The sequence below is a fragment of the Pygoscelis adeliae genome, unplaced genomic scaffold, assembly GCF_000699105.1.
Source record: "Pygoscelis adeliae isolate BGI_AS28 unplaced genomic scaffold, ASM69910v1 Scaffold48, whole genome shotgun sequence".
Classification (NCBI taxonomy): Eukaryota; Metazoa; Chordata; class Aves; order Sphenisciformes; family Spheniscidae; genus Pygoscelis; species Pygoscelis adeliae.
Window position 1 is genome coordinate 3,440,078 of NW_008825618.1, and position 15,137 is coordinate 3,455,214.

General features: G+C 39.4%; 1 protein-coding gene across 1 annotated transcript; it reads left to right on the forward strand.

Annotated features, from left to right (window-relative positions):
* The first annotated feature begins 305 nt into the window (after positions 1–305).
* On the forward strand, positions 306–14,374 carry BIVM (basic, immunoglobulin-like variable motif containing). The gene is given in 11 exon segments (XM_009333344.1): positions 306–372; positions 846–1,272; positions 1,275–1,433; positions 2,935–3,061; positions 3,965–4,060; positions 4,150–4,254; positions 6,142–6,236; positions 7,517–7,649; positions 9,711–9,794; positions 11,871–11,967; positions 12,874–14,374. Coding segments are annotated over 10 exon segments (1,506 nt in total). The 5' UTR covers positions 306–372; positions 846–953; the 3' UTR covers positions 13,165–14,374.
* The last annotated feature ends 763 nt before the right edge of the window (positions 14,375–15,137 follow it).

Below are 15,137 nucleotides of genomic sequence, written 5' to 3' on the forward strand. Positions count from 1 at the left end.
GCCCGGGTGGGCCCGGTCCGGCGGCCGCCGGCCGGCGCCGCCGGAGCCTGCTCTCGGGCGAAACTCCTGCCGCCTGCGTGCCGGCTTTCCCATCTGCGGCAGTGCCTCTTCGCGCCGCAGGCGCGCGAACCGCTGAGGCGAGGGGTAACACGTACTGTCGGCTTGCTTTTTAAAAAAGGTCGTTAAAAGGAAGCCAGCCTGCCGAATTTGTTTTTGGTAATTCTTAGCTACTATAAATAAAGCCCGATGCTTTTCTTTCTCACGTCCTGAAGAATAGGAGGCGCGTACAAATAAAAGGGAACCCTTAACAGCCATTTGAGGAAAGCAGTGAAACAGATTGAGGGCAGCGTTGTCAATTTACAGTCAACGCAGGTAATAGTTACTGTAATTTTCTGCAAGCTTGAACTTAATTTGCAGGAAAAGTACGCAGGATTCTTGAGAATCAAGTGACCTTAAGTTGCTCTTGCTGTGATTTATTGATTTGTATGAATTATTTTGGACACCGCATATGCAAGGTGTTGTGACTGTAAGGAATAGAAGTGATCAACCACAAATACATAAATGTAGGAAGCTTTTAATTTAATTTTATTTTTTTATTCATGTGCTGGTTTACAAGTGTAATTACTCACAGTGTCTTCTTCATGGTGTTACTGTGGGGCTGTTGGCACCTCACAATAAAAAGTGCCGTTTGCAGAATTCTAGAGGTGCCTAGGAAAAGACACGGTGTAAGTTCTGATGTATCTTGAAGGGTATTTCAGCTCTTATTGGATGTGAGTTCAAAGATAAGCTTTGTGTATATTTTATGTTGATTGAGACACCTGTACTAACTTACCATTTTCTTTCAGGTACCTCGTCAATACCTTGCAGAGGCAATGGGGGCAATGATGCAAACTCTGTTGTAATTAAAACATAAAGAAAAACGTATTCTTAGCTGACTCTTTCAGTATCGTTCAATGCCTAACATTTCAGAAGATGAAAAGGAGAATGGTTCTGGAAATAATGGAAACACCGAAAACAAACCTGGGAAAGAATCCCCAGAAGCTTCTCTTCATGATCCCGTGAAGCCATACTGCATGTCAGACGCCTCCGCTGCGTCCTTGGTGTCGAGGGGAGATGGGCATTATCCATGGGGATGTCCTGTGACTCATACACGAGAGAAATTTTATACCATCTGCTCAGACTATGCTTTTTTAAACAGAGTAACATCTATTTGTAAAAGCCCAAGTGCTTCAGTTAGTGCCTGCCTGTCAGGCAGTGCTGCCTTAAACATTGGAATAGCTTAATCGGCATTCAAACTGGTGCTTCAGAGATAATCTACAGTGAAGAGGCTAACTTGGAAGGCTTGCCTGGCGATCTTGGAAAGCTTCCACTGGCATGGGAAATCGACAAATCGGAGTTCAATGGCATGGCCACGAATCTGAAGAACAAAGCAGGTGAGGTGGTGAAGATTTGATGTTGTGATAGCAAAAGGCTTCATGTTTACAACTTCTTTGTGGAGGGAGCTGGTCAGCACGTGTATCTCTTGGGGAAGTGCTATAGGAGAGCCTGTATGTCATTTCAAACAATTTGCTCATCAGGAAAGGAGGGAGTGATGGAGGAGGAGTGAAAGTCAAGTGTAGCTGCCTGGGGAAGTGGCTCTGAAACAAGGATGGCTTCTACTTAACCGTGTGTGGGTTTTTGTGGTGGGGTATTGTTTGTGGTGACTTTTGGTTTGTGTTTGGTTTTTTTTTCCTCCCTTGGGTTTTTGGGGTGTTGTTTTGGTTTTTTTTTTTTTCCTTTTCTTTGAGTAGGACCTAGTGGATTGTGCAGTGATGACTTTCACCTGTTAAGTACTGGTTTGTCACTTGCAGAAATGTTTCAAGGTACTTCACAGATGTATTTTGAAATTAAAGACATAGTTTATGGCAAGAAGTAAATGAAATCATTACAGTGTTATTTAGGAAAGCAGTTGTTTTCTGTAACAAAATTGTATATATTTTGATTTCCTATAGGCATACAGTGTTAGGGAGCCAATTTCTTTAAAACTGGCTCCTTTGGTGCCTCCTATGTTCTTTCTCTGCTTAGTCACAGATTGCAGCTGTGAATCAGGCACTTGCGCACACACACACACTTGGTTTTCTTTGTCCTGTAATCCCTCTGCTTATCTAGAGCTGGCTGTAGATTTTTTTTCCTTAATGGGTTGGCTAGCTAGTCAAGTTCCTGTTTTGTCTTATTAGTGTGAAACCAGTTTAGCAAAACTTAAATACAGTTAGCAAATTGTCATGGCCTTTTCACGTGTACATGTAGTGTCTTTAAAAATAAGAAACAAATGATAATATCTTACAGGATGGTAAGTTTTTTCTAAAATATATGTGGTATATTTCATTTGGATATGATGGCTTCAAAATGGGACAGAAATATTCCTGCTTTAGCACGTGGCCCAACTCTTCATTTTCCACTGTCTCAGTGGCTTACGAAAAGGAAAAGACCTTGAGAGTGTATTATTCTCACTGGATTTGCATGTAAGTTTTCATCAGAAGGTGTAGCTGGTTACAGAGCTTGGCTGTGAAAAACAAGTGTTTCATTACTTTTCCCCGTGCATTTAATGTTAGGAGATGGGAAGTCCATGTTGGTCTGAGAGTCTATTTCTGGGATGGCTGATTTAACGCATTAGAATAATCAGATTGACTGCTCTCTCTAAACAGTCAGGCAGGTCATCATTCATTCTATTCAGAAAAACACGACGTTGTTTACGGAGCTAATGGCAGCTTTACAAACCTGTTGACAATCTTCATTATGCATTTGGGCTTTTTCCTTCAATTAATGTTTAGTCCCAGTTTGCACTTACCTTCACAACCAGTGTCTCTATTTGAGGTGCATGCTGTTACTAAAAATATTTAAGAAGGATGATATTAAAGGTAAACTAGGCATTCGTTTCTGAAATCTGTTTTGCAGGCAACATGAAGAAACAAGTGACAAAGAAAAAATCCCTAGACAGAAAAAGCAAACAATACAGGGAGTGTCCTCAGCATTCTGCTCTTGAAGACGTGAAGGAGAGGAAAGTGTTGGACCTCCGGAGATGGTAGTATTTATGAATTGTATTTAAGATTATCCCCGTACAGTTTGTCAGTAAACACTGCTGCTGGTTATCTGATTTCAAACTTCTTAATAATGTCTTCATATTTTTTTAATTAGAAATGGGGATATGTTAAGCATACATAAACTAAATCTCATACTTTCTACAAGAAGAATGAGAACTTCTCTCCCATCTGTTGAAATTCTAAAACCATTTTTCTTTCTGAATGTTTTTTTTCTTTCAATAAGGAAAAAAATTATGTGGGGATTCATTGCTAAAAAAAATGCAAGTTTGTTAGCATGGTCAGGCAAAAAGTAACCTTAAACATAGTACAGATATGTCTTACGCCTGATTTTTCTTTTGACTGGGAAATACTTGATCAGAATCTGTCAGTTCTATACAGCCTATATCATGTGAATATAGTTCACTAAATTCACTTAGTTTAACGAATCTGTCTGGTTCTTACTGTATATCTATGACATCAGAAAGTTAGAGTTAGCCTAGGGAATCTGTGACCTGGAATGACATTTGTTAGTAAATTGGTAGAGATGCAGCTTATTACAAGTTCACGTGTAAGAAGAGACTGGATCAAACTGTACATTTTATTAGTACAGAACCATTTTTTCCTACAGGATCATTTGTACAGAACTCCCGTGGGACTGTTAGAAATTTGACTGATTTGTATGAAATAGGGTAGTAGTATCTGACAAAGAAATCGGTTAACATATTTGCTCTTTTCTTTTTTTTTTTTAAAGAATGCACTCCCTTTTTTTTTTAATACAGGTGAAGTAAAAACATTTAATATAACATGGCACTTCAGTGGCATGGCACACAGAAAAGTAGTTCAGGTTGCTCCTGTAACTAAATCAAGAATGCTTACTAATGTGTTTGGGTTTTTGTTTGTTTTAGGTATTGTGTTAGCCGACCTCAATACAAGACTTCCTGTGGAATTTCATCCTTAGTGTCTTGCTGGAATTTCTTATATAGTACACTGGGAGCTGGAAGGTAAGTCACACATAGGCCGCTTTGCCTCTAGAGAGTCTAAAATATATTGCTAATTACTTTATTAAACAATACTTTTTTTTTCCCCCCAGTTTACCACCTATTACTCAAGAAGAAGCTTTGCATATACTGGGCTTTCAGCCCCCATTTGAGGAGATTAGGTTTGGTCCCTTCACGGGAAATACAACTTTAATGAGGTATGTCTGATTCTTTTGATGTAGCTAAATTGTTAATGTATGCAAAAATAACATAAAAATAAGATAGCACTTTTAAAAATACAGTAGTAGTTCATTTATTTTAAAAAAAAAAAAAGTGTCTGACACAAGTTAGTCCTCTTAAGTTTTAGAATAATGAAGCATACCTGGGTACTCTGACAGTGCCCAAAGAAACCTTTCAAAGAGTTTTTTGCACTAGTCATTTTGTATATTGCGATGTTGCTACACAGATCAGGTGAATATGAAATTCTATTTGATTTTTGGTTCAGTTTGTTTAATGGTCGTGTAATACTCTAATGAATCCAGTCTCCTGGTTAGGAAAATTTTTTCTTTACCCTCATTTTCCTGTTTTTGAAAATGCATGTTAAATGCTTGTTAATGTCACCGAAACAGCCTGAAAAGGCAATCGATATACTAGTAGCTTTATGTAAAAATTAATTTAAGAATTGAAAATGAGATAGTGAGTGCTGCACTTTTGCTGCACTGGAGCTGTTCAGGAGAAGGAGGGGGGGGGAAAGAAAAAAGAAGAAAAAGAAAAGATGGGGCTGAAGTCACAGAAGACTTGGACTTTCAAATACTGTTTCACTTCTGCTCTGCTGTTTCCTGATCTTGATCGCTTGGGTCTAAAATCTTTGTCTTTTTTTTTTTCTTGTTTTATTAAACTCATAAGAAATTTTAGGATTAAACAGGGCCAGGAGCATATTGTACTTGAGTGTTGAACATCTTGACAGGGCTTTGGTGTGTTACCCTTCTGTGAGATCTAAAAATTTTGTGGTGTTCTTGCCTGTTTCATGAGTTGCATTTGATCTAGTTAGTATTTTTGAAGGCAATATATAAGGTTTGGCACAGAATGTGGGTGCTGGATTTGAAAATGTGGCAGCAGTCTGTTCTTTAATGGTAGCATACTGGCTAGATCGTTGAAGAGTGTCATGAAAATTTCCTTCTCTGCCTTGGGAGACTTGGATCCAGATTTTGTATCTCTTCAGGAGTATGTCAGGGTATAGCAACCCTTACAGACCAAGCTGATGAAGTGTTCTGTCTCTTTATGTCAACAGTCTATACAGCCAAAAGTTAAACTTGGCATTCTTCTTCGTTTTCCCCTGTGAGTGCCCTAAGCGCTGCAGAAAAGTTACCATTACGAGTTTTTTTTTTTTCTGCCTGGTCAAATAATTTTTAAGTACTTGGCAGACTGGAAAACAGGAGGGCTGAGAGCCAAACTCATCACCCGACACGGGTTTATGATTGAGGTATTGTCTTCAGAGAGGTGAATTCGAATCTTCTAATGTGGAAAAGTAAATATCTGAGACAAAATCTTCTTGGCAGACCTGTCCTCACTTAACTGCTGCTGTGAGGAGTTGCAGTATGGGACTCCTGTAACACTTGGGCATGGTGAAGCTTATGTGATAGAAACCCAGCACGATATGCAGAAAGTCTCGCTTGAAGGGTCCTGCCTTCTGATGTCTTAGAAGATTCTCTTTGTGCATCTTACAAATCATGGCTGAAGCTTGGCGTTTCAGAATGTGAGCGTCTTTCTAAAGGCTGAGTAACTGAAAGTTAGAGGTGACTGGACTGAACGCAATAGGACCAACGTTTCAAATCCAGCCCTTTGGTTATTATGTATCTATGTCGGGTCTGAAAAAGCAAGATGGAGGAAAAGGGTTTGAGTATTTATATATCCCTCTAGGGTATGTTAAGTTTTATTTGTATTAGGGTACCATGGTCATCTACAATCTATATACTACTGAGGTAGGTACTTAGTAGCTCACCGAGACTTTTTTCTTAAACTGTCAAGCAGAGGAAAAGTGGGAGGAAAGACAATTGCATTTGATAACTCTTGAGTTACTACAATCTTTAAGCCTATTGTTTCAGATGGTTTCGGCAAATAAATGATCACTTCCATATCAAGGGATGCTCCTATGTTCTGTACAAACCTCATGGGAAGAACAAGACAGCTGGAGAGACTGGTACGTAGCTAATCCTAAAGCATTCATCTTACAGTATATAAACTGAAAAATCCTGCAATGTGTAGCATTTGACAGGACAAATTCTGTACGTAGTACTTCCAGTTTGAGATAAGCTATCAAATAGCTCCAAGTTGCCTGATTTTTCTGGTTTTACTTTTATTTTGCTAAAACTTTCATTTGTACTTTTATTTATATAAAATATATTCTGTGCTATATCTTCTGCTATCACGGAACTGGAATTTTAAGGTATCCAGGAGGACACTGCACTTCCAGTTCTGTGTTGGTGTCCTGGAAGATGTGTTTGTTGTAATACCCTGGGGGAGCAGCAAGTTTTTATTTTGTCATTTTAGAAATCTATGTTGTATAAAAACTTAGAATGTACAGCACAAAAGTATTAATGTCTTTAATAAATATTTTGTACTTTCAAAAATGCAATTTTCAAGTTAGTGAACTCATCTGTTCTGCCTGATTTTAGCTAACATCTGTCTCCAAAAGTTAGGTGATTATTCTCAATTAGCTTACGAAGCTGCATTTTTAATGTTTACTTTTAAGTGTGCTACCTGAAGAAAAATTATATTTTCATATACAGTTTATTAGCCTTTGGTATAGCCTGGGTAATTATCTTCCAACTGGAAGGTTCTTTAAAAGGATAAAACCATGCTGAAAAGTTTTGGGGGAGATTATTAAAGTGGGAATCCCCTTTTTGTTCATGGTATCCCACTTGAGAATTCTTTCATGTTTCAGTGCCTTTCCTAGTCTTTTCCTGAAACTGAGCACTGCAGTCACATTACAAAATATTGTATGCCCAAGCGTGGGAGGTATTCCTGAGACTAGGAAGCTCCAAGAAGCTCATGATACCAAAACGTTTGAAAGCTTTCAGGGATTTCAGCAGTATCATTGATACGTGCTACATCTGACTGGGGGCAGTGGGACTGCATTGCGTTGCAGTGTGTATTTCCTAGGTTAAGAGATACTTTTGGTTCTTTTTTTTTTCAGAAGAAGTAATTTTTAACATGACTTTGATCTAAATACAATGTATACTTTATATTGCATTTCCCTAGTACAGACTGTGTGGCAGATGTTATTTTTTTTTGTACCAGGCAGGAAATTAAATACTAAGAAGTTTGAAATCAGAACTGTATTTTGTGCATGCCTGTCAGGTCACATCCTCTAATTTAAAAGCAGTGTAACTATTTTATGATATCAAATAGGTCTTTCTTGCTGAGGATGTTATGCAGGACCCGAAGCACTCTGAACTATAACCTGATCTTTCTTTGTAGCTGCGGGGGCCCTTGCAAAGCTAACACATGGACTGAAAGATGAATCAATGGCCTACATCTACCATTGCCAAAACCATTATTTTTGCCCAATTGGATTTGAAGCAACCCCGGTAAAAGCTAGTAAAGCGTATAGGTAAGATACTGTGTTTATGCTTGTTTTAGTGGAGGAAATGTACGGAAAAACTTCCTGCAAGTTGATACCGTTTTTCTCCCTAAATAACATGAGCATACGAAGACAATCCCTGACAAAATTAGCAGATAGCAATAGTGGGGAGTGCTAAACAATAGAAAGAGGAGGTCACTGGTGTAAGGTGAGCCTCAGTCTTGCGCTTTGCTTACCAAGCAGTCTACCTTTGGCTGTGTTGAAGATGCAGAGTCACATCAAGGAGTGGAGAATGCTAGCTCTACTTTTGGAGTTCAGAATGGTAATTGTGTGGAGGTAATAAAGCGTAATCATCTGAATCTAATCTGTTCCCAGTGTGAGACTGTGACCATGGGGTTAATGAAAGTTTTTAGTATATGAACAAAAGAATACAGAAGTTTTTTATTAAGACTGCATTCACTGACATGCCATGTGAGTGAGGAGAGTTTGGAAAATAGGCCCCGAGCAGAAGTCCAACACATCAGTCTGATTAAATTTACCAAAAGGTTAATGGCTTGCTTACTTGATCAGTTACTAAGAATCTGCACTGGAAGAGCAAAGTAAAAAAAAATTTGTTTACTGGACCAAAAATGCAGTTTGAGAAATAATATGGTCCAGCGTGTGGAAACTTAACATGCCTTATATCTGGTTTGAATTTATATTGTTTAGTAATGACTGAGAGCAAAAATTTCAATACTCTGCCCATGGTTGAAATGGATTCTCAGCCACTAGTGATGTTATTTTTAAGTCAACATTAGATTTTCTTCCTAAAAGCAGATCTCTTCTGACAATGTAACATGAAGTAATGACTTCAAGGAGCTTTTATAGCCTTATTTTAGGCTGGAGGTCAGACCAGAAAAGCATCCTGTTCTCTTCATATCTTCCAATATCTTACTGGGAAAAATGATGTTTAGGTTCCAGAAGCACTATTAATAGATTCTGCAGCAGTTCTTGTTTACCTGTTTTTGCATTCTAGTTACAAAGGAAAGATTTTCTTTAAAAATCAAGCTAAGAAATGTTTTAAGTTCCAAAAGAAATGGGTAGATAGGTTGCTAGGCTGAGCTTAGGAGAGAGTTCCTAGGTCACCCACAGACTTCCTGTATGATCTTAGGTTGCTGGATTTGGACTCGGGAGACCTGGGTTCAGTTCCCAGTTCAACCACAGACTTCCAGTGTGACTTTAGGTAAGTCAATTAATCTATCCTGTGTCTTGGTTTCCCATCTGTACAATGATGGCATACATTGTTGTTTTACAGGGCATTATGAGCAAAGAAATTATTGCAAGCAGTAAGGCCGTATGCTGTCTAATTCCCTAGGCAGAAAAATCTCAGTTTTTGTTACAGTTGAAACTGAAGTAGTTTTTCACAGGATAATTATACACAGGAAGTCACAGAACAATCCTCCGTATCTTAGCAGTCTGCCCTGACGTCTGTCACAAATTTTGCCTGACAAGGTTACAGCAGATTTTGAGTTTCTTGGAAGTTGCTCACAAACTTGAACGAGTATTGGTTGAGGGTTTTGGTTTTTAATATGTGGTATTGGATGCTTAGGAGGAAGGGATTGAAGTTACCAGTTGTCTTCATACAGGTTACCCTACAGCTGTCAGTAACAACTGTCAGCTGGGGTGTAGTTTAAAAATAGTGGAAGGGGCTCTTCCATGACTCTGTTAGACATCACAGATGGGGAGGAAGATGTTTGTTCCACTTTCATGTGGCTTTCCACAACTCTTATTTCCATTGTTAGATATATATTTATATTTGGATCTTACACTAGGCTGCCTTTCCTCCGAGTAACACTATTTTTTAGGAAGATCTGTCTTTTTCCCAAGTAATAAGCAATAGCTTCTATCTTGCTTCCAGGCCTTGTGAAACAAAAAGTTTCCCTGTATGCAATTCCAAACACTATTTATAGCGCAGGAGCTGGTTTTTAGTTTGGCTGAGGAAACAATTTTAAATGTTAGAAAATCCTAAAAAGAACAACAGAATGTTAATCTCTCTTTTTCTTTTTAGTATGCACAATAAATCTTACTAGGATTGTATCTTCTATTGAACAGAGGTCGTGTCTTGCAGCAAGAAGTAGAATATTGGATCTTGATTGGAGAGCCGAGCAGAAAACATCCAACAATACACTGTAAAAGGTATGTTACTTGGTAAAAATTTAAAACAATATATTTTCTTTCAAAACAAACTGTATTTCTCTACTAAGGGACACCAAGCGACTTTATAGGGTGGTTTGTTTTTTTTTTTTGAATGAATATACCATAGTATCATCGAGTCCAACCGTCAACCCAACACCACCATGCCCACTAAACCATGTCCCTAAGCGCCTCATCTACCTGTTTTTTAAATACTTCCAGGGATGGTGACTCAACCACTTCCCTGGGCAGCCTATTCCAAACTTCATGTTTTGACCTCAAGGCTGGCTCTGCAATTTTATATCGCGTGGCAGGACACATGTGGGCTGCTGGAAGCCATAGCCTGTTTCTCCTGTTTGAGCGTGACACAGCTCACGTTAGTCAGGAAGAAAAGACACCTCAGCTGTCTGCGGTCCTGCCAGTTGCGACATACAGGCTGCATGAACCTTGGAGGAGTTTATGCCGCGGTTGAGGACGTACACAGGCTGCGTCTGGGGTGTGCACAGGATATTATGCTGCTACCAAGATCTCCTAGCTCAGGCGCAGGTACAGCCTGTACTCTGTTGCGTTATTAGCTTGTCTGTGCATTAAAACAATACATTTATGGTGAGGTCTGGCTCATACGAAGCTGGTGTCTAAACTGGACATACAGACTAGGAGAGGTAGAGGGCGCTATGGAGAAAGCTCGTCGATGAGTTGTATTTGTCATGCTAAATTAATAGAACAGCTTTCTCAGCTTTACTTGACGTGCTAGTTCATAATGCCTAGTGTTAATTTCTGAAATGAGGGAACGGTGCGAAAGAACAGTATTCCTCAAGAAACCAATTCTGTGGCCAAAACATAGGTTTTAGCAAATAGCTTCTCTGCCACCCCCTGAGTTAATTATGCAGTGATTTTTCTTGATACATTAGGAAAAGAGCTTGGGGGGGGGGGGGGGTTGGGGGGGGGGGGGGAATCACACAATTTACTCTTTGTTTCCTCTTCTTTATTCTCTAATTATTTTGAAAATTGTTTGAAAGTGATTATCTGATGGTTTCATGGCCACTCAGATCTATCCCAGTACCTAAACCCCAGATACCTTCTTTTTTTGGTTTTGCTTTGTCAGTGATGTGATTATGTCAATAACTGTAAATAGCTGGATACTTTGAGCTAATGAGATTAAGTGTAACAAAATAAAAATCACATTATGCATGCGGTTACTGTGCTGAGAAATGGCGTACTATCCATCCTACTGACAGAATTTTGTCCTGTGGTAGGAGCTGCAAATGGCACAGGAAGAGGTTTCTGAATATAGAATACAAACCTTTGTAATATTATTTTTGATTGTGGAGACGTTCTTCCTCCTGCTACGGTCCCAATGAGAGCTAGCAGAAAGTTCTGTGCTTAAGGTGGGAGGGCAAAGGTTGGGGTAGAAATGGATTTTCTGAACTTGGAGGGTGATGTTAGGGAGAAGCAGGTAATTGGACGTTGACAGAACTGAAAAGGCGATGTGTAGGCTTAAAGAGGTCTGGAATATGGGGATATTTGTTGCAGTTGGGCTAGAAGGAGCTATGAAACTCTGAAGAGCTGAGTGAATGGGGAATGATTGAATTGATAGTTTATTACAGATGGGAATGAAATAAAACAGAGGAGTGAGTTGTGGTGAGAGCTGTCTGGTAAAAACAGATTTGGCGAAAAAAACAAGGGTTTGAACAAAATAATATAAAAGGGTAAGGGAGGATTAAATAAAGTAAAAGCTAGTGTTTCTCCTTGCCCGAACTGTGCTTTGCTTCTTCCTTTCACAAACTGATGAATTGGTAAGGGTAAGCAATGCAACTAATGACTCGAGTGCTCTTACTCATTTTGGAAGGTGTTTCCCAAGAGCAGGAATAATCACTGAATGCTTTAAGTGATGCTTTTACATCTAGCTTGATTTCTCTAATACTGAGGCTTTTATACTTTTACACGCTCGTTTATCTTGAAATCACTGGTAAGACTATTTAAAGTTGCAGATCTGTATTTGCATGTGTGTGTACATGAGTCTTAGTGGTGCTGAGGTTTCATAAATGTCAGCTGAGTAGTAATAATCTTATTCTGTAGGTGGGCAGATATTGTCACTGACCTAAACACCCAAAATCCAGAATATCTAGACATTCGACACCTAGAGAGAGGATTGCAGCATCGAAAAACAAAGAAGGTAAGGTAAACATACTAAGATGGGAGGAAATTCATGGTAGATTTTTGGCAAACTTATTCATACTTCAGTAGTGTAAGATAATGTCACTAAAAGTGTTGCTGAAGACAGAAGTCAGATGTGGGTACTTACATACCAGAGTCATTTGCATTTACTTGCAGGACGAGGTACGATACAGCAGTAGCCTGGCATATGCTGGGATGAACCAGGATATCTGCCTACACAAGATATTTGGTCACAATATTTAACCTTGCTGGCTTAAAATGTAGCTGCAGCGAGTATAGAAATACTCTACAGACAAATTACAGACAGATCCTTTTGGTGCGTGGCCTTCTAGCTACATGCAAGCAGGGAAGAAAGTACAGCAGGGCAGGACCAAACGTAAAAGAATGCACGTGTCTGTTGCGTGGACTTACTGTCAATACATACAGCTTTCTTTGCTATAGATAGGATGTATCTCGGTGGGGGGATGTATTTTTGATTTGCAGATTGAAAGTCTGTGAGAAATAATAGGCTGAAGAGATGATTTCAAATGTGGAGACCCTATGGAAGACTGTGTCAGCAAGATGAGAAGGGACCAGAAGAGATAATTTGTGTGAAAGTGGCTGGAGAGTAAAAAGACTAGCAGGAGATAAGTTACGCTAGCCCACGAAAGTTAAAAGGCATAACTTGAAAAGATGAGAAAGAAGGCAGTAACTCAATCTGGGAAACAATCAAAATTGATTGAGCCGAATTGTTTGTTTGTGGATATAGTTTTTTTTTGGGGGGGGTTGTTTGTGTGTTGTTGCGGTATTTTTGTTTTCTTTTTTAAAGAATTCTGTTACCTGCCAAGATGCTAATTTCGTGTATCTATGTATGTTACAAGTGCGCCTGCGTGCATCTAACGAAGAACCTTTTTACTCTGATTAGGTTGGAGGAAATCTTCATTGCATCATTGCCTTTCAGAGACTTAACTGGCAAAGATTTGGTCCTTGGAATTTTCCATTTGGAAATGTTAGACAGGATAAACAATCCCAAACACAAGGCCAAGGAATTTCCAAATCTGAGAGTGAAGACAATATCTCTAAGAAACAACACGGACGACTGGGTCGATCTTTCAGTGCTGGCTTTCATCAAGAATCTACGTGGAAGAAATCTGGTCTTCGTCAGAGAAGGAACAGTGGGTATCAGAGTTACAATGATTATGATGGAAATGATTAAAATTAACTTTAGATAATAGAGTTGATATATTAAAGTTAGTTTTAATCAAGACATATTAGGGATCTTTAGTCCTAGAACACATATGAATAGAAATTATGGTATAAGATACAGCTTCATAATTAGTAAATAAATCTGGTGATAAGGTTGCAACAGATGAGATCTGAATGTGTAAACTGACAGATAAGCACAGATTATTGTACTTTTGCAATCAAAAGTAAATATGACAGCAAAATCAATCATTTCTTTTGAAATAATTGTACTAGGTCCTGATCTGTGAAAACAAAAGAGCAGATTGAAATTAGTCAATGTAATAAATAGACTTCATTGAAAATACTTAGCATTCGAAAGCATGAAAATTTATTATATGACTTTATAAAAAGGGTTATTCTGCAAATGGTGTAAGGGTAAAAGTAAACATTGCCTTCCTTTTTAACACTCCATTTTGTTAAGGCTGCCCATATCCAGTGAAAATAAAAAAAATCACATAGGTTAGGAAACCCTGTCAGATTTACAAAGTGAACGTACGTTCTCCATTTAGTTCCCAGTAGACTTCTGTCAGTCAGGTAATCATATTTTGCCAAGTAGGTCTCGGTTCCTTTCCCCTTAGCTGGATGCCTGTTTTAGACTGAGAGGAATCGCCTGTGGCAGGGAAAGCTCGAGGACGGACCTTCTTTACTGCTTTTGCTCTGTGGGTACAGCGGCTGAATTCTTACCCTGGAGCCTCTTGAGAGCACGGACTCGCTTAACACAAGCTTGTGAAATTCAGTATTAAAAAGCTGCATTTACCATTAACCAAATGAGCCGGCTGAACACTGCGTTCTGTTGGCAGTTCTTTTCCTTGTTCAGTCTTAAAACTTCTGTCACTTTGCTGCTGCTCTTTTAATTTTCTGTGAAAGGGGTGCAAGTGCCGAAAACTGCTGGCAGCCCTGATGATATTATATACCTCTCAGCCAGCAAACAATTCAAGCTTTTTCAGGTGTCCGTGTGCAGTTTCTTCCCCCTCCCCGATTTGAAATGTATCCAGTTGTTTGCTCAAACACATCTCAACAGTTGTAACTTCTGCGTACAAATGTTCATACCTGCTCAAGGATTAATTTTTTGACATAAACAGATTTGTCATGGAATGCGGGGGTTTTGTAGGTTGCTGCTTTTGTTAACCAAAAATGGGAGACTTTTAGACTTTTGTTCTTTCAATAAAATTTGTTTTCTATTTTGTCGTTTGCTTTTCGTTTGTCTCGGGAATGGTGACCCTATGCTTAGTGAAGATTTTCAGGAAAGCAGGTAAACAAAGGGTCAGAATTGCAACCCCTGCTTCGCGAAGTAATCCTGGAGGTAAGATCTCTTTGCTCATAAGGCTGTGCAGCCTCTGTGACTTAACCTCTAATATTTAACTTCCCAAATTCTGCAGGCTGATGACTGAACAACACCCATAGGCTTTGAAAATGTAGGTGTTTTCCAGATGAACTGTGTTCAGACTTAGTTTTTGCAAGCTGGATTTGGGCTGAGGACACAAATCTCTTTAGAATACTTGAGCAGCGTTCTTCAGGGTACTTCAAGGCTTAAATGAGTTATATGAATGTATCCAAGTTTTGCCTAATAATGACAGTTGCATTGAGGAACAGGGAGTCACCTCTCCGATACTAGCTTGCTGCTATTCTTAAATAGGTGTGTAGCAATGGACGCTATTTTCACAGTCGCTTTGTTTTGCTCTTGCTTTGGAGACCGTCAGGCTTCATCATGAAGTAGGCGGCACCTTTAATTCTTCCAGCATTAGCAAAAAAGGAAGATGCGTGTGCTCAGGGACCTAGCGAAGGCTGCCTGCGGCTTTCCCTAGGGATTCCCTGGTGGGAGAAGCGGGGTGCAGCGAGGGGCGCTGGGGATGCGGTGGGAGCGGAGCGGGGGTCTGTGCTACCTGTGCCTTCTGGCTCGTTTTGTGAGAAGCCGGGGAGATGTCTAGCGGCTGAGCGTTGCCC